Raw genomic sequence first — 25924 nt, forward strand, 5'->3', positions numbered from 1 at the left:
GCTTGAATCAATTAATGAAGGACTTTTATTTTTTTGGGATCAGTTTTGTTTGTAAAAATGTCCGTTACGGCACGATGAAAACATACGACGGTGGCATTCAGCAAATGGCCACAAGAGGTTGCCAGAGAATAGCTGACATTCCCTCCGACTTCCGCATTTCATCTTGCCACCATATGTAATTCTAAACTGCAAATTTCTAAATTACTGTATACATTTGTTTTTGCGGCATTGTTTTGCCAGTTATACGTCATAATGCCTTTTGCGCATAGTTTAATTTTCAGATGAGCCAAAAAAAAAAAAAGCCATTTCAGTGAATGTCAAATTCGGTCCATTTTTTGGGGGGATGACTTTCCTCTTGACGTGTGAAATGTGATAAAAAAAAACCCATTAAAGTTTGAAAAAGTGCGGTCTCATATCTGCCTCAGAGGAAGAAACTTCTGGTAGTAGCTTTTAGTGACATCAATCATCAGCTCCTGTGTGCACTCGGGAAGCTCTCCTGAAAACAAGCCTGAAAGAGAAACAATTTCAATTAATCCCAACTAAGAAAATTTGGTCATGTATCTGTAAGTTTATGAAACCTGGGCATCCGGAAAAGACTGTGAATGGAGGAACCACGGTCTCTGGCGGTAGAACTGTGTTGTCCAAGATCTTGCAGCAGTCTTTCAGCACACATCGACGACCCTGACAACATGACAAACGCCCCATTAAAGGTGCTGTACGTCATTAGGAACTTTCTCATTTGCTAGCGCCATTTTCTGGCTTTTGTCACAATTGCAGCCTGTGTCAAGCTCCCTGGGTTGTGCATGCAAGTACATGCATTTCTCAGATGCACTTGAATAAACTTTCATCTTTTGGGGGGTTGGCCCTTGGACTATATTTGAAACAGAACTTTTCTTATTTTCACCATTTTCATGGTACACTGACAAATAACTGCAGTGACCAGCATTAAGTCACTTCACTAAAAAAACACCCCCAGTTCAAACAGCTTTGCGGAAATTAAGAAAAAAGCAGATAGGCGCGGTATGAAAAGAAATATAAGGGCTCTATGAACTCAGTTGGGCATTAACACATTTTTAATAGAGAACATATTCTAATTTCAACTTTTCAAAGGCATCTCGAACAATGGTAAATGGTCTGCATTTATATAGCGCTTTTCAAGTCAATGAAGACCTCCCAAAGCTCTTTACAATGGACCCCAACTTTAAAAGGTTAAATAAAACAAAAAAGAAATCATACTGTCGTTCTAGAACCATTTTAGTTTTACTTTTCACTAATTCACCAAAACATTTTTTTTCTGGGTCTGGAACCCATTGACCACTAGTTACTAGAAATTTACCTTTTAGATCTCTTTCAGTAATGTCCAAATGTGCCACTGTATGGACCTTTTTTAAAGTCATACAGTGCCTTGATATTATTGCTTGCACAATGCTTTGGGAGAAGTGTAAATGTTGCGAGTTCTTCTGGTATCCCATTCCTGCTTTGACATTTTTCACAAGTCTATCCCGTCCCTGCCTGTTGTCTTCTGTGGTCTTCATAATACTGTCTATTCTCCTGTATCTCCTTTCACAGACCTCTGAGCCTATCACAAAACAGAGACTCAATGACGTACAGGTGTACTCTGTCATAGTCATTTAGGTCGACATTGGATCATTCTGAAGTCATCAGGGAACTTCTGAGTCAGTTGGTTAAGCTGAGAAAAGGGGGGGGGGATATTTTAGCAACACCTACTCTTTAGTATGTTGGTTGTACATTTTATATAGAAAGTTCAAATAATGCGCCGCAGTGGTAAGCGAGTGTACGGCACGCGGTTAATGAGATCGAACATCCTGTATGGAGTTTGCATGTTCTCCCCTTGCTTGCGTGGGTTTCCTGTGGGCACTTCGGTTTCTTCCTACATTCCAAAAACATGCATGTCAGGTTAATTGGCCGGTCCAAATTGTCACTAGGTTTGAATGAGCAAGTGAGTTGTCTGTTTCTGTGTGCCTTGCAACTGGCTAGCAATCAGTTCAGGGTGTCCCCTGCCCACTGCCCGAGGATAGCTGGGATGGGCTCCAGCACCCCCGAGATCCTACTGAGGATAATGTGTCGAATCAACGTGCGTCCCCGGGACGCAACGTTATTGACATAAAATTGTCATTATTACCCGATTATTTTTTTTCACAAAGATTTACCGCACTCCAAACTTTTCGTCAGGCAGATCCGCCATTGTTGTTTTGGTCTCGCGGTTCGAGTTTTCATCTCTCATCTCGGCCAACGAGATCTTGTTGCTTCGAGATTACGTCATTGTTGAGGTGCTTGTCGAGTTAAGGTGAACATCAAGACAAAATTAGTAATTTCTTCAGGGTCAGTAATAAGTCGAAACATAATGCAGAAAGTGATAACAACGGCAATAATTCTGGCACGAAAAAACGGTGGAGAAATTCTTCAGAAGATCACGAAGGTAAGGAAAACACGTGCGTTGAAGCGAACGATTCGACGAAAGAAAATAAAAGAATACTCCTAGCAAGAAAAGGACTTTTCTGCCAAAATGGACTAAATTATATTCCTGGTTATGCTATGAGGAGGATGATAATGGAGGCTACATGTTCTGTGATGCGTGTACCCAGCGTGACAAAAAAATTGGATTGCATAAATCATTTTGCAATACGAACTTTCAAAAAAACACATTGGATCGGCACAATGACAATGAAAACCACAAATTACCTATGGAAATTCTGTTGCTGCAGGAAGAGAGAGGCAAGTATGGACGGATACGACATCAAAAAGAAGACTTGGCCATGCTTTCACTGCTAAAGATAGTTAAGTGGATGGCAGTATTTTCAGTATTTTGTATAATGTACAATATTGTGAACTGAAAAATCTGAAGCGATAACTGCTTTGTATTACCAATTAACTGATTATTAAAACTGAAAATATAGATTTATATAATTATTTAAGCAATATTATGTTGTATAATTTACAATATTGTTGTGAACTGAAAAATCTTGAAGAGATAACTGATTTGTATTACCAATAAAATGTGATGATTAAAACTGAATGAATATATAGATTTATATTACATATTTGTCGCCAATTTACAATTTCAACCTCGATAACACTAAATTTTGGGGACCCATAGATCTCTGTTGGGATCGATAGATTTTTGAGCATGCGAGTCCCCGGGACCCATCACTTTTCACAGGTAAAATGAACACTGGGATGTTCAAAGAGTTTGGTTTCACATCACAATTATGTCAAACATGTTGATTCTAAAAAAATATTTTCTTGTTTTTGAGCTTTAAGTTTAAAGCCTGAAATGTGGAAATATGACAAAAAGTTATTGGGGCCAAATACTTTGGCTATGCACTATAATTGGTGTCGAGGAAAGTTGTGGGTTCCAACCCTACGATTGCGATCATGCTGAAGGGCGAAAACACGAACTACTGATACGCTGTCATAAGTAAGTGAATGGATAACTGAATGAACAGCAAATAATAAAGCACAACATTGTGGTCTCCTCATGACTGGCATGTGACTCTCAAAAGTGGAGGAGTTAGAGTTTGTTTTGCACTCACTATGACGCAGTTCTTGCCAATGTGGACGTACGATCCGATCTGAGCTGCGTTCACCACGCAGTCCTCCTCGATGAAGACGTGGTCGCCGATGTGCAGCGGGAAGAACGCCACCCTGATGGACAACAACACGTCAACATTGCTTTGATTACACCGTTTTGAAGTTTGCACTGTGGAGGTGACAGAGTTCCTCCAGCGCTTGTGTGGGTCTCGTCATTTTCTGTACCACAAACCAGTTTGATGTCAGACAATATTCTCACGGCCTGGCACAATAATAACTTTAATAATAATAACGAAAATATTGAGAATGATCTGCCTAAATCTACTGTGTAATCAATAGACCACTAGGGATCTAAATCAAGGTTCCTCAAACTCATGCTAAAAGAAAAAACGGGGTGTCAATTACACTCCTGAACAGTAAATGTCGACAGTGCCCTGCTCGATCTTTTCTTCCTGTTCAGTCAATCGGCGCCGCCCCAATTGTGTTGAAGAGGGACCACATCTCACTTTATTCTGATTTTGTTTGTTTGATTTCCTTTTTCTGCCCAATATAATGGGTCCCAAGGAAGTTAGTGATGAGGAGAAAGAAATGTGTAAAACAGGAACAACAATGATTGTGTGAAAGAAAAATATGATTGCAAAATCCGAAAATATTGTACAAGTCTCTGTCGTTAGAAGTACAGTAGATGGTTTAAAACTATTATATTTCTAGCTTTTATACCATTATATTGATATTTATTGTCTACAAAATTAAGTAATTATTGTTGTTTAGGTACATAATTCTTTCTTCAAATATTAGGGTATGATTTTTTTTTAAGTGTGTGGCTGTTTTAAATTACTTTTAGGGGGTCACTTAAATGCGATGTAGGCTTATATGCAAGTATGTACAGTAAGTTAGGTCATTTGGCTGGTCATTTTGTTTTATGAAAAAGGTGAATACATTTTATTATATTTGCTTTAAACTGCAAAATCCTTTCATTCTATAAATTTAAGAAGAAGGAATGTTTAACCTGATTTGGGTCATTATTGTGGAATGGTGGGTCCCCAAGTCAGACAAGTTGAGAACCTCATCTAGATATCATAGAAAAAGGCATTCAATTTTATCATCACACTATTTTTATCTTTAGCCGAACTCGCCCATAAAGCTCCACAACAATGTTTTGAGTGAAAATAATGCAAGGATGATATAAAGTCGAATGCCTTTTCCTTTCTAACTACAGGTGTAGTAGTTAAGGATTGTCTCTCTCCATGCCACAATCTGGCTTGGATTCCCATTGCATCAAATACTCAGCAAATTTGGTCCGAGTTTTTGGTCAACTGATCATTCGTGGCTAAAATCCACTAATATACTACAATAAAACCTTGTTTATAACATGCACACCAACTTTGAATTTGTTTTGTGGTAAAATAAATGTATGTATACAAAATTACATGTGGTAGAAGCAATCAAATAAAGCAACTTGTTTTCTTTTTGTGTGGCGCGGTATCAAACGACCCACACCCGGGTACCGGTCCACGACCCAACGGTTACGTGCTAGACCCAAACGAATCTGCATGGTCGAGGTTAATGAATCCGAATATTCATGAAAATTTTGGCAAAGAACTAACAGCGGTTACCCTTTACTGAATTTCTTGAAGGGAGGACGAATGACACTCCTGCTTTTGACCACACAATGTCTGCCCACTCTGACATTAGCAAGATCTCCCCTGATGATGCAGTCGTTCATGACAATAGTCTGCAGGAGAGAATTACAAATAATAACAATTAGAAGCCTAACCTCATTTGCAAAAAGTGTACTTGATTCTTTGCATTGGCGTGTTTTAACTTACTTTCCCATTAAGCACGATGTTTTGACTTCCACAGAGCACCGATTGCCTGCTAACCTTGTTGCCTGAAGCCTGAAATATGAAACAAATGTCAGATTCACATGATTCCATCCTGGTCCAACGCCCTGTCTGGCGTGTTAGCCATCTACATGTACCTTATAGCATAGTAGCTAAACGGCTGGAGAGAAAACATTTTTAAAAAGTAGTTTACCGTCTCAATATATTCCGCCTTGTTGTATAATATTTCAGTCAACTCCATTGCTGCGAACGTGAGGAGATGATTATGAAACAATAAGTGAAAGGCAAACGTGAAGCATTTGTTGTTTTTAGCTGCGCTCCTCCAAATGACAGTCGGATTGGATGGATACCCAGCAATGATGTGTAGTTTGCGAACGAAATGAGCCTATGAGCTGACTCTTGGAGAATAACGACAGGCGCTGCTCCCCACCAATCAAGAGGCGATTCCCCTTCGAGATACTGTCAATATGCATATTTTTCCATGGATTCCACGTTGTTGACTTTAAGTTTGTCGAGTTTATGAAAGGTTAAACATATATTTCATTCTTTTTTTGTAGAGCTGTTCACTGTTCACGGTTCACATATGGGTCGTCCGAGCACCAATGAGGACGCAACTCTGGACAGCCTCTTCCACTGGTGACGGTTCCTTGTCTGTTCTTGGGTTGTGGCAAAGTTGGAACCAGTCCATTTCTTAATGTTGTCTTGCTCTCTTCCTGCTCCCTTGGACTGTGCCCTGGAGAATTAGCTTGGTCAGTCCTGAAGATCTTGTGACGTGACCATAGCTCTGAAGTTTCCATTCGCGCACAGTTGACAACAGTTCCTTGTAGGGTCCAATATGCCCTGTGATGGTGTTGCACACTGTTTTGTTTGTCACATGGGCTAAGAGGCTGATGCCTAGAAGTTTCCTGTTGAATCATATCTCCATGGCCTGGATTTTCTTTTCCAGCATTGCTGTGAGAGTCCATGCCTTGCCAGCGTAGCAGAAGATGGAAGTTCTTGAGCCAAGAGGGATCTTGTCTCCCTAGATGGGTTTAAGTCTGGCAAGTGCAGGTGTCGTTTGATCTATCCTGGCCTGTTTTTTCTGGTTCTGGCCCCTTTTCCGATATGACAGCTCCAAGATATTCAAATTTGGTGGCAGATTGTAGCTCTCTGTGGTTGATGGTGATGTTTGCGGTGTTACCTTGGGGATTGTTGGTCAAGTCAAGTCAAGTCATGTTTATTTGTATAGCCCTTAATCACAAAGAGTCTCAAAGGGCTGCACACATCAAAGACTATTGCAAACTACAGACTATTATGACGCCATCCCCTCATCTAAAACCTACATGAAGGCAAATAATACACATATTATCAAAATAAAATACAGGTTATTCATGTGCTATAGAATAGAAGTGTGTTTTAAGCTTAGAAGTGTGTTTTAAGCTTAGATTTAAACATTTACACTTTTTGTATAATACCAACAGAACCTTAAAATCACATCTTAAGCTAACAGGGAGCCAATGCAGGTTTGCTAAAATCGGGGTAATGTGATCAAACTTCCTTGTCTTAGTAAGATGGCTCGCTGCAGCATTTTGTCATTACTTTTGTTTTTTTTCTGTGCTGATTTCATGCTTTGTCCAGGCCATTGACCAAATATCTGTGTTCCCGTTCGTCTCCTGCCAATTCAGCAATTTTGTCAGCAAAACTGAGGTTAGCGATATTGTGTACCCAAAACTTACTGTACCTCCATGTTGCTCCAGAGCTTCTGACATGATCCTCTCCAGGAATGAAGTTAACAACACCAGAGAAACCTTTATTACGTTTTTGATGATTTCAAGAAGGTGTTTGACATAGTATGGCAGACCGCTTTATGGGCCACCATGCGGAGGTACTGCATGGGCCAGAAACTAGTTGGGACCATTGAACAACTGTATGCCAATGCCAACAGTGCAGTACTTATCAATGGTAACATTGGAGTGCGGTTTCGAACCCCAGTCAGTGTGAGACAGGGCTATAGAGCTGCAAGTATTGGAATTTATGTTTGCCGTGTTTTAAGTGGACCACTTGTGTCACAACTAGCTATTTTTTGTCAAGTTTACGATATTTCTGTTTTTTATACTTTTTTTTTGTTATTGCACTAAAAAGTTCATATTTTTAATGTATGTTTTTTTTCCAGGGATTCTGTGTTGCTTGATTTTAAAATTACTTTTGTATCGGAGGTCCAATGTTTAAATATTTAAAAGTTCACTGTAGAGTGAAAAAAGGCTATAATAATTTTGTACAATAATAGATCATTAATTTTATGCATGATGTCACAATGTTATTGGTCATAAAAATGGATCTCTTTGAACTTTTCTGTACTTTTTTTCTTCTTTTTTCTCTTTTATACTTCAAAATATTCATTTATTTTTAAACTATTTTCTTCTTTTTTCTCCCCATCTTTATCTTTTTATTTTTCTTGTATTTTTTCGTCATTTTTCTTTTTTTGTTGTTGTTTTTTTTTTTTTTGCTTCTTTTTCAAAGATGTTTGCTTCTTCTTTCATAATTTATTTTTCTCTTATTTTGCTTTTCTTTTTGTTTTGTTTTCGTTTTGACTGGGAATCGAAAGAGCCGGCTCTCTTAGTGAGTCGAACTGAAATGGCCAGTTCTCTAAAAAGGGCCGGAATTCTTATCACAATACTAAGACGGGACAAGCTGAATACCGATATGCCGATTGATTTGATACACTGGACAATAATTTCCGTTCTGATTTTTTAAATAGACTGCATTTATATATCCTTATTTTTATTTGCATGGTTGTTAAATTAATTATCAGGCAAAACTCTAGCTTATCTGTTAATTTTTTAATGTTTATTTTAAACAATACGTAATCCTCCCCCCAAAATAGGCCCAAACTTGCCAGACGACAATACAAAGACTCAACGGAACAGAAAGTACTGTAGGAATACAGCGAATAAAATAAAGTAAATACTGTACATCAAATAAAAATTTTAAAAAGTAAAATGTTTTGGGGAATTTGATCCATTTTGCCGGGATTTTTATCCTTTTATAAACACACAGTAAAAATGATTACCAGCATGATTATATTTCTCTATCTATGAAAATTTGGTTATTTTTATCTTTCACGTATGTTTCAACCATTTATTTGCTTTATTGATCCCGGAAAAACTGTTTTGCACATGCGCACTAGTAAGTCCTTGGCCCGTCTTCTATCTCGCGGTGCATGACGGGTAGCTTCCGAATTCCCTCCGTCATGGCGTCCTGTGCCCTGCGCCAGTGCGTCCGCTCGCTTGCCCGACCCTCACTGCGGCTTTTATGCGCTAACTCGGCTTTAAGAGCAGCTCCTATTCCCGCTGCGGCCGCCCTCAGACCCATCTCCTTCGCCGCGGCCAGCCGGACGACGCAGTGGCTCGGCCAGCGCTCCGTAAGTGTCCCTTATCATTGAGCAGCCGTGGCCTAGCATGTGTAGCTGTGACCTACCGACGCCTTTCAAAACGTTTACGTTATTAATGCACGAAAAACTGAATGCATGGGGCCAGTTTGTTAGGGACGACAATTAAAATGGCTTTAGGTGAACACGTTCTCCAAATCGCCAGTATGCATGACTTAGTCCCCTGAAAGACGTCAACTTGCTATCAAAGTTTGTATTTCATTTTAGCTGCAATCCAAATGTGTCTGGAGTTGCATTTAACGACTATTTTAATAGTCAACGTTTCACTTACTATTGAAACGACCAGTCGAATAATAAAAAATATAAATTATTTTTAGTTTTCAGCAATTAAGCATGTAGTTGAAAATGATATAAAAAACACTACAAAAAAGGAGTACAATGGAGGAATACACATTAAATTCTGAAAATAATGTATAAACAAAACAATTGGGCATTGTGCTTGGTCAGTAGAGCGATAAATAAGCCTCTGTAATTTTTTAGGGACAGGTCAATAGTAAATTCATATCAAGTAAATATTTGTAATCCTGTAAACCAAGAGCAGGCTCATTAGCAGCAGTAGAACTGTAAAAAAAAACTGAATACCATGTGCATCTTGTGAAGTGCATTCAATGGTGAACTGCAAAGTCTGTAACAAAAGAAACTAGAATTTCCTGAAATGATTGTTTTTTTTTGCACCATATGTGTTTAATTCCGAATATGTTTGTCAGGCATAATGCTCAAGCTCTCTTTTATAGCGAAATATATGCTAATAAAATGTGTAATATATGTCATCAAAATCGTGTTGCTTGAACGTTGCTTTAATCTTACCTAGGCGAGTCAGACTTTTTTTTTAAGTTTTGGCACGCATGCTTGATGTTGAAGCCGCCATTTCTCGACGTTTAATGCTTCTTGTTTATGCAAGACCGAAGCTATTGCTATTCAATTAGAGATGCCTAAATCTGTTGGGAAAACGTGGCTGGTGACAATAGTCCACAATTAAATTCACACCGTTGTTTGTTGGTAGGGTGTCAGTCTTAATTAGGGGGGGATGTATGGACTGGTATCGCCTCCCTGAGGGCAGCAGGTGGAAAGGGTGGTGGGCAGGATAGTCCTGGTCTCGCCGGATGTGGTAAACTCTTCTTAAATAGTGAGTGGTGTAAGTGGTTCTGATCTTGGGGAGAGTTGTTCCCAAAATTCTCCCATCAGCTTTCACCACCCTGCTGGTCAGCCTTAGTGCAGCAGGAAAACCACGCTAAGCATCAGTACATTGCCGATGGCACGGTTGTAAGGATTTTCCATCAGAGGTCTGGGGAATTGAGTGCTCCTCAGCTCCCTCAGTTATTAGAGGTGCTGTTGGGCTTGTCTTACCGTCAAAGCAATAGTGGTGATAACAGGTCCTCAGTCACTGTTGCCCCCAGGAATTTAAAACTTCTCACCCTCGCCACCTCCTCGTTGCTAATAGTAAGAGAGGTAAGGTTTATTTTTGCCTAATAAGGGGAATTGCAATCTATAATAAAGCGAGCTATAAGATGCGGTTGACAGGTATACAAATGTGCGTATTGGTGGTCTTTAACCTTCAACTTTACGAACATGGACAGAAGTATTGTATACTAGAAAAATAATCTGTTACATAAAGTTTTAGCTGCACTGTAGTAGCTGAAAGCAGCTGCCACCACACAAAACCGCCTGCTGTTGCGTATTATGACACGACAAGCAAATACAGAGAAATTGTGTTTTTGTTTTTTTAACCACGGTCAGGGTAATGATGCATATACAGGACTGTCTCAGAAAATTAGAATATTGTGATAAAGTTCTTTATTCTCTGTAATGCAATTAAAAAAACAAAAATGTCATACATTCTGGATTCATTACACATCAACTGAACTATTTCAAGCCTTTTATTATTTTAATATTGCTGAATTTGGCTTACAGCTTAAGAAAACTCAAAAATCCTATCTCAAAATATTAGAATATCATGAAAAAGTATACAAGTAGGCTATTCAACTAATCACCTGAATCATCTAATTAACTCGAAACACCTTGCGAGGGTTTCCTGAGCCTTAAAAACACTGAGCTTGGTTCAGTAAACTAAATCACAAGTATGGGGAAGACTGCTGATCTGACTGCTGTCCAGAGGACCATCATTGATACCCTCCATCAGGAGGGTAAGACACAAAAAGAAATTTCTCAAAGAGCAGGCTGTTCACAGAGTGCAGTTTCAGAGCATATCCACAAAAAGTCTGTTGGAAGGGAAAAATGTGGCCGGAAACGCTGCACAACCAAGAGAGATGACCGCAGCCTTAACAAAATTGTGAAGAAGAGCCGCTTCCAGAATTTGGGGGAGCTTCAAAGACAGTGGGCTGAAGCTGGAGTCCAGGTATCAAAAGCCACAGTTCACAGACGTGTCCGGGAAATGGGCTACAATAGCCGTATTCCCATGGTCAAGCCACTTCTGAACTCAAGACAACGGAAGAAGCGTCTGACTTGGGCTATGGAGAAGAAGCACTGGACAGTTGCAGAGCGGTCCAAAGTCCTCTTTTCAGACGAAAGCAAGTTTTGCATTTCATTTGGAAGTTAAGCCGCCAGAGTCTGGAGAAAGGCTGGAGAGGAGCAAAATCCAAGTTGCTTGAAATCCAGTGTGAAGTTCCCACAGTCAGCAATGGTTTGGGGAGCCATGTCAGCTGCTGGTGTTGGTCCACTGTGTTTCATCAAGTCCAGAGTAAATGCAACTGTGTACCAAGAGATTTTAGAGCACTACATGCTTCCATCTGCTGAAAAGCTCTATGGAGATGAGGATTTCATTTTCCAGCATGATCTGGCACCTGCCCACAGTGCCAAAACCACCAGTAACTGGTGCACTGACCATGGCATCACTGTCCTTGATTGGCCTGCTAATTCCCCTGACCTGAACCCCATCGAGAAGTTGTGGGGTATAGGTAAGAAGAAGATGAAAGACACCAGACCTAGAAATGCAAATGAGCTGAAGGCCGCTATCGAAGCATCCTGGGCATCAATAACACCTCAGCAATGCCACAGGCTGATTGCCTCCATGCCACGCCGGATTGATGCAGTAATCCGTGCAAAAGGATTCCCAACCAAGTACTGAGTGCATCAATGGACATTTTCAAATGTTTGATTTAGTTTTGCTGTTATAAAATTATTTTTTTACTTGGTCTGAGGAAGTATTCTAATATTTTGAGATAGGATTTTTGAGTTTTTTTCAGCTGTAAGCCAAAATCAGCAATATTCAAATAATTAAAGGCTGGAAATAGTTCAGTTGATGTGTAACGAATCCAGAATGTATGACATTTTTGTTTTTTTAATTGCATTACAGAAAATAAAGAACTTTATCACAATATTCTAATTTTCTGAGACAGTCCTGTATATCACACTTGGCTCAAAGACAGAAACTCAATGAAAGTTGTGTGCAAGGTGCATTCAATGTCCTTCAACTTTCAATTCAGCAGCAGTGACAATCTCCAACATCCCTAGCAGCCCCTTGTCAAGTTTATTTAATTCGAATCAAACTATTTCAAACTGCCTTGTCAAAAAGGAAGCAGTTCATCAATTAATTCTGCTTTATTTTTGAAAATTATAGTCTGATACGTAGATGTGCATATGTACAATCCAGGAAGTAGAGAGCCTCTTACTGTATTTTGCATGACAGATCTACATTGATCTCAAACTTTATTTCCCTTTCAGTCTCTCACATGAGCTTGTTCCCACATGTCCACGCTCACTCGTTCCCTTCCTCAATTTTGCTCAACTCATTTTTTCGACCAGATTTGGCAGCCTAGTAGACTGACTTTCAAATACCGTGTTTAAAACATACTGCAGGCGGAACTCTCGTTTTACAAGTTAATATTTGTTTTTTTTTGTTTTTCTAAGATTGCCCACACACACTTGTTGAGGCCACATATGCAAGTGAATTGGTCCCAATTAATTCAATCAGAGGTAGCATTCATTGTTGTTGGTCAGGATATCTATTTTATGTATCATGAACCTTACCAGAGGGAGCTGACATGATTGCCTGTCATCTTGCTTCTACGGGTACCCAAAGACCCAAAACCTCCTGAAAGTTGTAATGCGGTTTCAATGTTGAAAATAACTGCAGCACACCTATTTTTCAGGGCATGAATAAGTACTGACTGTATAGCAAATGAGATTGTCTTCATTGCTTGAAAGACTACTGGAAGTTGTACGAGGTTTGGTAACTGAGTCTCTGTAGTTTGTATTGTAGCTCTTGTTTTTGGGTGCCCCTCAGACTACAATGACATCTCAAGGTCTACAGTCTTAAGTGTCACACTAGCGGACCCTGTTCTGGTTTTACGTTACTAAGGAATGCTTCATATAGAAGCCTATCAAGCAGTTTATGTTTACTGTTGAGACACTTTAGGATGCAAACCCACATAACAAACTGTAAACTCTTAAAAACGCAAGTCTAGTACACAGAGCAATTTGATTGGATAGGCGCGAGGAGTGGACAAATTTGATTTGGTGAGTGATAGGGGTGGGCGGATCCCTGCACACAGAGCACGCTTCCTTGTCTTGCACGCGCCCACTGCGCTGAAGAGATACTGTACAGCTGGAAACATATTGAGTTGCGGTATTTGGTAACATTTTTACATAAAACTGCTTGCACCTTTTTTTTGAAACTATTTACAAAATAAATGAAGGTCAAAATGAGCCTCAATGATCTTAACTTAACTGGGAGACACGTTTTAAGTGGTATTTTTGTTGATATGGGAAACAGGCCTCAGCATTATTCTTATTCCATACATTTGATAAAATCATCTAATGTCACACTGTGAAATAAAATGCAAAGAAAATTTAGCTCTTGTCTGTTTTGCGGGTTATTTGAATTTTGTCCTTAAATTTATAGTGTTTCTTTTCCCTCCCAAAAAAGGCAAAATATTTTGCAATTATGGCTTTTGGTCAAAAGAGTTCCTGACCCCTGTTTTAGTAGTAGCATTTATAACCCTATGTTGGTGTGTGTTAATGGAACTCCTCTTACACCCCAGTTGCCGATTTCCTCGGGCGGGCCCTGTCGACATTATGGGAACCTGCCCCCCCTCACTCTTGAGGGCATCAAAGACCGCGTCTTGTATGTCCTTAAGCTCTACGACAAGATCAACCCTGAGAAGGTGAGGTGTACTTTGTGCCTTCGAACATGGAGGAAAAATGCAAAATCAGGGTAATATACAAGCGCATGTGGGCGATGGTCCTTCAGCTGCAGGTGTCTTCTCACTTCATGAAAGACCTGGGTCTGGACAGCTTGGACCAAGTGGAGATCATTATGGCCATGGAGGACGAGTTTGGTGAGTGTCTTTTTCCGTTCCTTCCCTTTAGGACCTTTATTCATGTACTTGTTACCCCTGCAGGCTTTGAGATTCCCGACGTAGAAGCTGAGAAGTTAATGACACCCTCGGATATCGTAGAGTACATCGCAGACAAAAAAGATGTTTATGAATAGGAACATTCAAAGAGAGGTAAGTCTCCAATTAAACATTGGGTTCTCCAGCCCTCTACATGTAAAGGTTTCATTCTTTCCCCAGTGTCACAGAACCCAACCTCCACCGGTGGCATCAATTGACATATTGACCACGTCTTCACTGTTGGCTCATTTCTGTTCGTTGTCATCGGCCGCTGCTGCAGCAACCGGATTGCATTTGTATTTAAATGAACAGCAAATAAAATGTCTTTGTTTTCCCCCCTATGCGTTTGTATCATTTCTCAGTTTATCAATAAAGACATTATCAGTGTAAAGCCTGATTGGTTCTATGATTTCTAGCTTTCTGGTAATTGTGTATCAGCGGCACGTTAATCAGCAATACAGTAATCCCTCTGTTATCGCGGTTAATGGGGACCAAAACCACACGCGAAAAGTGAAAATCTGCGAAGTAGCGACGCCCCTTCAAAAATGCTTTAAAAAGATTTATTTGTTATTTTAGACCCGCGAACGTGGAACCGCAAAGTAGCGAGGTCCCACTGTATCAGCCATTTTTATTTATCTAGATATTATTGAGTAGTTGCTTAATGACCAGTCACAGCCCACCTTTAAGAAACAAGCTGAGCTACAATTAAGGATTTCCCGAGCTTGGTGTTCCATATTGGACAAAAGACAACCCAATATGGTTGAAGCTGCAGAAAATGAAAAGCCTTTAAAACAGATTGAAATAGGTAATTTGTACATAAAATGTAGTCATTCAAAATGCATTTTAGAGAAGACCCTTTAAAAAAAAAAGTAATCCCCCCTATCTTTTTCCATTGTCATACATTTCTGAAAACATTGAGCCGGTAGGGCAGCGCTATAGAGTCACAAGTTACTGACCCTCACCCTAGCTAGACGAAAAACTATTTTTGCCTAAATGTTTGAATCTAAACAACTGAGTTTTGGCTGTATGTACCTATATTGGTAAAAAAAAGCGGCATTTTCAATTTATTCTTAACATTTAAGATACATTAGATACGATTCATGATTGAAAACAAACATGTCAGAGTTTGGTACCCAAAAAGCGAAGCAAAGCACCTGTTCTCAGATCAGAAGTCCTGAGAACGGATTCTATAATACTTTCGTTTATATAAATTAGGTACTTCAAAGACTAGTGTTCTGATGATGCACAGCGTGGCATTTTTCTGCTTGCCACAGAAGGACAGACGTACTTTCTCTGCATGCAATCAACATTCGGGTTGCTAGACAAATAAAAACAGGCGCAGGAGTGAGCAGTTTCAAGTTTCTATTCCAATAAAACAAGACAATATTTTGGGCCTGTGAGTACAGGACAAAGCTGCAATGGTTTCACAAGTGCACTTTCAAAATGGCTGACAATCATTTACACAGTGGTGGGCCAACAGCACCTGCAAGGCATTCTTTACTGGCTGAAAAAATATGAAAATCATGAGATGAAAGTATATTTTGTCCACTAATACTCATTAAATAATTCTAAATTATCAGCTTGCTTTCATTGTTTTCCTGTGTGGTTGAACAACTTCCAGGTGCATTCGTATTTAGGCATTTAGCCAATCACATTCCAGCCATTTCTTGTCACGCTCAGAAATCTGCCCGAAGGCCTTCACAAAAAATTCTGAAGGCGCTGTTCCATTACAGGTGTCAAAAACGAGTTGACAACATCAAGGCCTTTTTGCAAGTGTAAGGGAAACGTCAGCTAGGTGTCGGTAATGCAAATCTTTTATCTTACTAAATTATAATAGCATTTATTTTTCTCTCTAAAATGAACTTTGAAAACTTTGTACAAGACTTCTGTTGGGCCTTTCTAGCATAAAGGCCACCTTGTACCTTGTAGAGGGCTGCAGTGACAGCTGACTATAAGAAACTTTCACCCATTTACCTTACTGGCTTTCTGAAGCTCAGCCACAGTGATCTTTGGGTTCTTCTTTACCTCACAAAGCTCTTCCCCGCAATTGCTCAGTTTGGCAGGACAGCTCGGTCCAGAAAGTTTTGGTTATCTGAAACGTCTTCCATTTTAAGATTTTGTTGTCGTTAGGAACTTTGAGTGCTTCAGAAATTATTTTCTAACTTCAGCCAGACCTGTATCTTGCCACAATTTTGTCTCTGAACTACCTGGGTAGTTCCTCAAACCTAACGATTGAAATTTGTTCGGAACTTTAGACTTTAGTGTGGCTTTCCTATCGAACCTCCAACTTTTTACGCAAACATAATTGGAATCCAAAATGGATCAGAAACTTCTCAAAGAGGATCAGAAGAAATGGTGAGCATGCAGGTTTGTGAATGTGTATGTACACACCGTGGGTCATAAGAGATTCCATTTAGAAAGTGCTTGTCTACCAATGATTCCAAGAGCCAAGAAGAAATGTGCAGGCTTCAGCGCGTTCTACATTTAGAGATATGGGACCTCAGTGGAAGTGTTTAAATATAGACTGAAGACACACGTACATTTATAGGTTATGACTGTCGTGTACTTCATACTATTGTTTTACTCATATTAAACATAAGTCTTGGACTTTACAGTTCCATTTATTGTTGACTTTGACTATGTTTCGTCTACTGGTGCCATACAACAGCCATGTTCGAAAGGGAATTACTTCATGTGACCCCTTCTTCAAAAGGTTTCCTCTCTAACCGACCGCAGGCTGTGAAACTTTTGCACCATGACGCCTAAGGCCTGCATTCTGGCATTCAGCATCACTGTGGGAGTACAGGTGTGAAAGGAAAAACACACCGACAGTAATCAATACAGCCATTAAGATCAGCTGTTCTCTGGCCAGTCCAGAAGCCAGTGCCGGCTTGCGATTCTGTAGCAAAGCCGTAAACTTCATAAAAGACACCCTGGCCACCAACTATTTGACCTTTTGTCCTCTGGTAGTCGCTAAAGGTACCTCAAAACTAGGACAAACAAGCTCAGAGACAGATTCTTACCCAAGGGCATCACAGACCTAAATGAACGCACAGAACTATAAAATCATCTTAAGACACTTTTGGGTTACATTTTTTGTTGTTGCACAAAGAAACTGAAAAAATGTTTACTATTGTATGAAACTAAATATATACATACGTCTTGTAAATTATAAATTTTTAATTAGCGGCTGCTAAATGTTAGTGCACCTATTTCGATTTCACTACTGAAACAATGCACTTTCCTTCATTGGATTATTATTATAACTAAGGTCATTTTTTAAGCACTATTTTGTACCTTTTTTTGCCCATCTATCCCGATAATATACTGGACTGTCTCAGAAAATTAGAATATTGTGATAAAGTTCTTTATTTTCTGTAATGCAATTAAAAAAACAAAAATGTCATACATTCTGGATTCATTACACATTAACTGAACTATTTCAAGCCTTTTATTATTTTAATATTGCTGAATTTGGCTTACAGCTTAAGAAAACTGAAAAATCCTATCTCAAAATATTAGAATATCATGAAAAAGTATACAAGTAGGCTATTCAACTAATCACCTGAATCATCTAATTAACTCGAAACACCTTGCGAGGGTTTCCTGAGCCTTAAAAACACTCAGCTTGGTTCAGTAAACTAAATCACAAGTATGGGGAAGACTGCTGACCTGACTGCTGTCCAGAGGACCATCATTGATACCCTCCTGATGGAGGGTAAGACACAAAAAGAAATTTCTCAAAGAGCAGGCTGTTCACAGAGTGCAGTTTCAAAGCATATCCACAAAAAGTCTGTTGGAAGGGAAAAATGTGGCCGGAAACTCTGCACAACCAAGAGAGATGACCGCAGCCTTAACAAAATTGTGAATAATAATAATAATTAATAATTAATAATAATTTCCTTTGTATTGTCATTCTTTGTAACAATGTACACAGAACGAACTGTCGATACACCTGACCCGTTGTAGCGAGCCGATGCAGCCGCAGCCAACAGAGGGCGCCGCCATTTTACCAATTAGGTATGACTCGGCCGAGGCGCGAACCAGCGACCTCCCAGTCTCAAAGCGGGCACACTACCATCTAGGCTACTGAGCTGGTGAGAAGAGCCACTTCCAGAATTTGGGGTAGCTTCAAAGACAGTGGGCTGAAGCTGGAGTCCAGGTATCAAAAGCCACAGTTCACAGACGTGTCCGGGAAATGGGCTGCAAAAGGATTCCCAACCAAGTACTGAGTGCATCAATGGACATTTTCAAATGTTTGATTTAGTTTTGCTGTTATAAAATTATTTTTTTTACTTGGTCTGAGGAAGTATTCTAATATTTTGAGATAGGATTTTTGAGTTTTTTTCAGCTGTAAGCCAAAATCAGCAATATTCAAATAATAAAAGGCTTGAAATAGTTCAGTTGATGTGTAATGAATCCAGAATGTATGACATTTTTGTTTTTTTAATTGCATTACAGAAAATAAATAACTTTATCACAATATTCTAATTTTCTGAGACAGTCCAGTAGTTATCCTTTGTCTCGTCAAAGTCTTTACAGACGCTGCCCAACTTACGAGCGAGACGGGTTTCGGACGATAGTAAGTTGAATTAGTTCTCAAGTTGCTTCAGTGCTATATTTTGTGTGGAATGTATGTTTCAGGCTTGTATAAGTAACTTGTATTATTTTGTACTAAAAATAAACATTTCATAAAATATGCTATATAAAGTTGAGGTTTACTTACTTTTGGAAGATGCGCTTCAAGAGAACCTCCTCCGTGGTAAAAGGTGGCAAAAAAAAAGGCGTTCTAACCATTTTCTCAACCGCATCAAGCTTTCTTATTGCACTTTCATTTCAAAATAAACAGCTCGCCTTTTTTTACACTTTACACCACCCATATTGAATGGATGCACAAGATATTTAACAATGGAAATGTCAAAGGCGCGCTAGATACAGCACACGTAGTATGTTTACACACGAACTAGGAAGTACAAGCCGGTTTTCTTCGGGGGGGGGCCGCATAATGGGTGGTTGCTTGGTTCAAAAAACAGGAGCATAAAATAACACAGAGAGACATGAGGGTGATTGTTAGTCTTTTATTGAGGGTTGCACCCAAGTTATACAGCTTTGTATGCTGGCTGAAGGGGCCAGAAATTACAAACACTAATCAGTATACGAGTACAGCCAACAGAAGTCCTACTATCTATGAGTCTACACTTTAATACACATTCTCTTAAGAGCACTAAACTTAAAAAGAAAAATACTGAACAAACCAAGCAACAACAACAACAAAAAGTCAAAATCTTAAATGAAAAACCAAACGGCATCAGAGGAGACATTCATATTAGAGCACACTGGAGTTTGTTTTAATACCTTGTCACATTAGATCACTTCGTTTGTTCTTTTTTTTTAATGTATCAATATACCCAAATAAAGATTGTCCTTCAAAAAGTGCAGTTTCCCCAAAAGTTAAGATAAAATCCTTTGATGATCCGAGGAAGACATTTGAAAAGAAAGTTACTTCCGGTCATTTCTAAGAGAGGAAGACGCCCTCTTGATGATTAGAGACAACTGTCAGTATATATTCTCACGTACATCTAGCTAGAATATCGATTCAACAGTCTCCCAAAGCAATGTGCATAATAAGAGGTGATGCAACTAGACACTGTGGATTAATAGAATCTCTATAAAAAGTTGTGTAAAATTTGCACTTTTGCCAGTCTAACGCAGAGCTGGAAAAAGAAACGAATGGACCTGACCACACACGCACCCACTTTCTGCTACAACTGGTCCGGCGGTTGCTAGGTAAACTTTTTTTTTCCTTTTTGTTTTGTAAGTAATAGTAGCAGTACAATTCAACAATGGCACAACATGTTTGAGGAATATTATTGAGAATCCCATCGATTCGTTTGAAGTCATTTTTAAGGGAGAACGCAAGAACCCAAGTTGGACATGGAAGCTTGGGTTCAACACTCCACTGCATAGTCTCTCTGAGCAACGCCCACCCTTTACTTTGTGCTGGTTAGACTAAAGCGTGTCAGTTTTTTTTTCTTTTTCGCATATTTATAGTCATTACAAAATGAAAGACAGCAGAGAATCACAGTTTACTTATCGGGGTGAGAAGATGGGGGGTCGTTTTTCAAGATGAACTTCCAAGGGGCATTTGCTCAATGGAGTTTAGTCAAAAGTAGAACATAGTCACAAAAGTATTTTAAAAAATAGGGAAATAGTAGTTAAGGTACCACCTGCGTACTTCCTGTCCCCCCATCCGACCTCCCTCTATTTTGGGAAGCTGCTGGGCAGCCCTGGAGATTGTACAGTGCTCACAGTGGCCATTGCTCACTTGGGGGGGAAAAAAAAATTCCCCCTACGCTCGGCTTCAAGCATTCTGTAATGACGTGCTTGTTAAACACACACGCAAACATACATGTTTACAAAATATACCCCAACCCCCTCCTTGCTTCCTCCATTTGGCATCATCTCGATAAATCACACAAATACTATAACTAAACCAGAAACCGCTGAATTGTCCGCGAACAGGACAGCCGGCCAGATTTTGTCGCCAATAATTAAGATTTTGTGGCAGGCGCACAATTCCTTGGCGAATAATGTTTAAGATTTTAAATGAGGACGTTTCAGACTGCCTACTGGAGTCTTTGCGTTATTTCGGATTTGCAAATGCAATTAAAATCAGCAGCTTTGTATTCATTTTTAGCTTTTGTTTAAGGTCAATTGCGATCAAACGTATGTAACAAGTTTTGAGAACATTTACAAGCATGTTGGTGTCTTAAGTGTAAATCACACCAATTTCTTTTTTAAATGGTCAATGTTGAGAAATTGCTATTGATTGAACAGCAACACACTTCTACCGTCAAGAACGCAACAACACACGTGCGCAAATTCAGCCCGTCACTCATTTAACCCATGCACGCTACCGACAGCTCGCCTCGGTTTTCTCATATACATTTTTGTTCTGCTCCAACAATCCGCCAAGTGCAAAATCCACGTTTTGAAAAATTGTGTCGAACAAGAACCACACACGCTCACACAAAAGCAGTTTAAGATTAAAGGTGTTGGATTAGGTAAGCTAATATTTCGCTTGATTGAATTATTTGGTAAAGCAGGTCAATACTGGCACGCACAAAAATACTCAATGTTAGATAAACAGTGACTGCTAAAGCAAAAGTGTCACGTTTGTCAAATACAAACCAAAAGTGGGGGAGGGGCTAAGCACACACGCAGCGACAAGTTTAAGGTCCGTGGCTTCGCTAATGCTCACGTGCATTATGAAGCCTGAAGGATACACAAAATGAAGCATCATAAGGACCGACAGCTAAAATGGAACTCACATTCGCTCTTCGATATTCAGTTTACATGGAACCCCCTTCCCCAAAATACAATCATTTTCCATTTGTAAACAGGTAGAAGCCACTTGACTTGTTGCATCTGCGGACACGATTGGGATCAAGGCAATGAAATGTGGACGACTTTTGCTCCACCGTTCGAAAACAAAAACGTGCTGCTTTCCTCAAGCGACAATCCCCCCCCGCCCCACAGAATTAAAACATAAAATAAAAATAAAACACTGTGGAGAGGACTCACTTTAAAATTCCGTCGTACTGAATGAAACATTTAAAACTTGACATGAAAGGGGTGGGGGTCAAAACAAAAGACCTAAGTAGGCTGTGAGAAGCTACAGTATGCATAGATACAGTTCCGCCATTCTCTTGGTTTCAACGACATTTGCACTCTCATCAGATGCCCCCCCTTGTTGATATTGACATGCGTGGAGTAGAGGAAGTACCGCACACACACTGGCGCACGCGCGCACACACAAACACACGTATGGAACCCCCCTCCCACCCTCAAAAACAGCATATTGAAAGCAGTGTATTGAGCTTCTCCAGCTTAAAGCGGTTATTTGTCAGAGAAAATAAACTTACAGACCATATTATACATAGTTCAGTGCTAGAAGTTGGATTTTCCTTTCCTACAAGGAGGAGTAGTTATTTTTTTGTTTTTAGATCAACTAGGGGGGAGTGGTGGGGGACTGGCTTGATTTCCTGAGAACCATTGCTGGTTATTTAGCAAAGAGGAATAATTTAAATAACCAACACCATGGCCAAAAACACTGATCCGAATTCCCAGAGTTACAAAGCATCGTCTTCATCCTCAAGTTTTTTATATTTTTCACAATATTTTATAAATGTTTTTAAGATTTTTCTGTATATATATTTTTTTTGTTTTAAATATTTTTCTTTATGTGACGCCATCTTCTCCTTAATATGAAGGATGAACACACCTTCCACCTCCCAAGTCTTGTAAACAAGAGGCTGCAGAGTGGCACCTCCAAAATATTGAAAGCCTATTCTCAAAGTGCTGTTCCCACCCTTGCCCGCTCAGGGGGCTCAAAAGGGGGGCTTGCTAGATGGACCCCGGCCCCTACATTAGGGTCACTGGGGCTCGCTAGTCCCAGCTGCGGCTACAGTCCTTTGCACTGCAGAGCTCCACGTTCTTTAGTTTCGTCAAACATTGGTGCAAAACTTTTGTCTATCCCCAGATAATCCTCACAAATAAGCATTTCTACTTCAATATATCTGTTGATCTTGAACTCCACGACAACACAGTAAGGTAGGCGTGCCAAGGCAAGAAAGGAGCGTGCGCACGCACGCACACACACACACACAAACTCAAGCACACACAATAAAGTCACACATACACGGTAAGGACCTCAATGAGTAAACAGCTACACTGGAAAAACTGGCTGCTCCCTCTATATTGCAGATTAAATATATACCGAGGAAAAAAAAAACAACACATTCAGTGCAAAGTTTAAAAAGCTCTTCCTCCAGCAAAAAATGAAATAAAATAACTGGAATTCAAATAAACACGACGAATGAAACAACAAGCTCGACTGAAGCTTTTTTTTTTTTCTGCGTGAAAGAGCACTACCTGGAAGCAAATATCCATTCGTTCACATTATAGAATTGGCCTGCAGGATTCAAGTATTTCAACTGATATGTTTTTGGGCTAAAACAAAGTGGACATATGTGCAGAAAGAGAAACGTAACTTGTTTTCCACAGGGGAGATTCCGTTGGGTCGAACATCTTGTCATAAGCGAGAGTAGTGCCGCTCCTTTTGCTTTCCTTCTGCTCACGATTGACAATTTTCGACGGGCCCCGGCCGACACGTGCTCACATGGAGTCCCCGGCGCCAGCGAGGTGATCCACTTGGAGAAAGGAGCCGATCGGAGAAGGGCTGCCCATCCTTCCCGCCTCCGTGCCGCTGGGGCTCCCCCACAGGCTACTGGAATAGTTGGGCCCGCCCCAGAGTGAGGAGCCATGGAGATCGCCGCTGTTCCACTGGCCCGGCTCGGCGCCGCGGCTCGCAAAAGAGTGAGACTGGTCCATTCTGCTCTGAGACGAGCCGATGGCCTGCCAGCCCGAGGAGGGCGTGGCCAAAGACTGCCCTTGTGCAAAGAAACGGCTGATTTCCTCCTCGCTGGCAAACTTGGCCAGGATGGTCGTGTTCCCCAAAATACACCTGCAAACCAAAGGAGAAGGTTACACTGTGTGGGTGTGCTCTTGTAGGATGAACCACAAATGCATGATGCGATTGTCGACATAGAAATTCGTTCGAGTAATCGGCAGAATAAAATTCATTGTGTACAGCCTATTATCCATGTGCAACCCTTAGAACCAGGGTCAGCACCATATGGCTTCCAGGAGCTTTTTCAGAAATGGTTTGGAATTTAAAGAATATAGAGGAAGGAATAATAGATGTACAGAGACCCCTCACTACTTCACTCTTCCGTTATTGCTGGTTCACTGCTTCACAGATTTTGAATTAAATTGTCTTTGTTGTCATCGATAAAGATATCCTGCATTGTGTTCAGAGCAGACAGCACACAGCAAAGGCTATGACTGGGGCAGGTTAGGGGGGGGTGTGCGTGACTGATCAGCTGGTGTATGCTGTCAAACAGCAGGCCGGGTGCACATTTAATGTGTTCAACCTAAACAAAGCGGGAAGCATGGCGACAGCTAGGAGCTTTAGCAGATCATTACATCGAAAGGAAATTCGTCATCAATAAATAAACTGTGAAGATAATCAGTTGTAATCAATTCCGATATTTTTTGTCAATTGTGCAGTAAAAATTAGTCAACATTCTAGTCATCCAAATGTGAACATCAACATTGCATTGTTGCAATCCCGATTCCTTTCAGTTGTCTATCTATCTACCTTAGTCATATTCCTCGAGAGGGGTGACCGACAGCAAGACAAACACATACAAAAAGAAGAAAATAAAAAAGGGAAAAGGAGCAAAAAACTCGCACAGAAATGTTTGGACCATGGCCAACCCAAATGGCCAAACATGTTAAGCACCTCTGCACCCAAGTTGGTCATGCTTTCGTCCCTCCAGATGAAACGGGACAAGAGAAAGCGGCCATGTCACACTCTTCTGTTCAGCAGCAGGGCCTGACAGCTTTCACTGGTTTATCCCTGCCGTATCATACAGGTGCCCTGCCCATTCCTTAGAACACGTCTAAACATCCTTGCAGTTGTACAAACTTCAAATCCTATCGCGTTGGGAGAAGGTTTCTTATTTTAAATGTAAATTTCGTAGATTAAAACGGACACTGTAATATTTGAGATGTTGCTGTATTGTGTAGTGAAGAGGTCACCAACCTTTTTGAAGCAGAGAGTTACTTATTTGTTGCCGACAGTGCGAAGGGCTACCAGTTTGATATCTATTTATAAAAATAGTATGTTATTACTATATTCACGAGTTTATTAGTATTTTATTACCAGGTTCTAAGTATTAGTTGAAAATAGCATCAGTCAACCACTTAACATCATGCCTACGGTTAAGACCATTGGTATAGTGCAAATGAAAAAGAGTGATACAAGGCATAAAGAATACAAACTATAAATACTCAAAGTGACAACACAACATCATTTTTCTTCTTATTTTTCTCAGGTTTTTGGGGATACCCGTAGCAACAAAATGGCTAACAACTGTGTAAGCTCCCCTAGGTGGTACGCAAAACGGATACAAATTTCTCCACCTATATAAAAAAGTACTTTTTTATGATAGTTCATGTATCTTAGCTGGATGTTTGCTTATTTTAGGTATTTTTCTAATCTAGGTAGAAAACAATCTTAAAAGATCAGAATTTAACAGATTCTGGATACAATAATTTTGCTCAGATTTAGGAGGATTTTTAATATTTCATTGGTGAAAAAAGAATATCCTCAAATTAACAAACCTTTTTGCCAATGGTGTGAGAATTTTCTCAGCTGTCCGGATGAGTGTATAGAAACATGACAGATATCAAACATCAAACTCTTCTTACATGTGCATGCTTTTCTGGGCCTTAGCAGCTTCATCCTTGGAGCTGTAGCACACCACAGCATTACCGTGCGGCAAGTTGAGATGGAATGTAATCAGAGGACCATGCTGCATACACAGAGTCCTCAGTGTGGAGCCATCAATCTGTGGGGACGTAGGTTGAAAAGTTAATGACCAATTAAACAAACGGAGTAAAAAGCATATTTTACCTGAGGTGTGAGGTTTTTTAGAACGAGCCATTGGGTTCTCCCTGAGCTGTCACCCCAACTAGAACCTAGCAACAAACGCAATGTTGAAGTCACGTTACATTTTAAACTGGAGTGCAGGTGTCAAATCAAACACACAATCAGTGTACCCGTGTCAACCAGAAAATTGTTAAAATGTGACAAAATAAATAATGCAAACATTTAAAAT

The 25924-nt window shown here is 40.0% G+C and overlaps 3 protein-coding genes across 3 annotated transcripts in view; 1 reads left to right on the forward strand and 2 right to left on the reverse strand.

Moving 5' to 3' along the window:
- Positions 1 to 2: 2 nt before the first annotated feature.
- dctn5 (dynactin 5) lies at positions 3 to 5749 on the reverse strand. Its single transcript, XM_088333889.1, has 6 exons — positions 5590 to 5749; positions 5382 to 5450; positions 5169 to 5287; positions 3555 to 3666; positions 579 to 681; positions 3 to 508 (listed from the first exon to the last, which is right to left on the reverse strand). The coding sequence occupies exons 1-6, from the start codon at positions 5635 to 5637 to the stop codon at positions 411 to 413; spliced, it is 549 nt and encodes a 182-aa protein (XP_088190015.1). The 5' UTR covers positions 5638 to 5749; the 3' UTR covers positions 3 to 410.
- Positions 5750 to 8570: 2821 nt separating this feature from the next.
- On the forward strand, positions 8571 to 14518 carry ndufab1b (NADH:ubiquinone oxidoreductase subunit AB1b). The gene is made up of 5 exons (XM_088333903.1): positions 8571 to 8796; positions 13824 to 13946; positions 14033 to 14120; positions 14184 to 14291; positions 14358 to 14518. Exons 1-4 carry the CDS (start codon positions 8596 to 8598, stop codon positions 14273 to 14275), a joined length of 504 nt encoding a protein of 167 aa, XP_088190029.1. The 5' UTR covers positions 8571 to 8595; the 3' UTR covers positions 14276 to 14291; positions 14358 to 14518.
- Positions 14519 to 19241: 4723 nt separating this feature from the next.
- Positions 19242 to 25924, reverse strand: part of tnrc6a (trinucleotide repeat containing adaptor 6A) — a 42504-nt gene continuing 35821 nt past the window's right edge. The window contains exons 23-25 of the mRNA XM_088333914.1: positions 25720 to 25784; positions 25515 to 25654; positions 19242 to 23703 (exon numbers count right to left, since the gene is read on the reverse strand). Coding sequence (XP_088190040.1) covers positions 23355 to 23703; positions 25515 to 25654; positions 25720 to 25784 — 554 coding nt within the window. The 3' untranslated portion in view covers positions 19242 to 23354. The remainder of the gene's footprint in view (positions 23704 to 25514; positions 25655 to 25719; positions 25785 to 25924) is intronic.

Source organism: Urocampus carinirostris, chromosome 1 (genome assembly GCF_059441175.1).
Source record: "Urocampus carinirostris isolate Australia breed hairy pipefish chromosome 1, RoL_Ucar_1.0, whole genome shotgun sequence".
NCBI classification, from domain to species: domain Eukaryota; kingdom Metazoa; phylum Chordata; class Actinopteri; order Syngnathiformes; family Syngnathidae; genus Urocampus; species Urocampus carinirostris.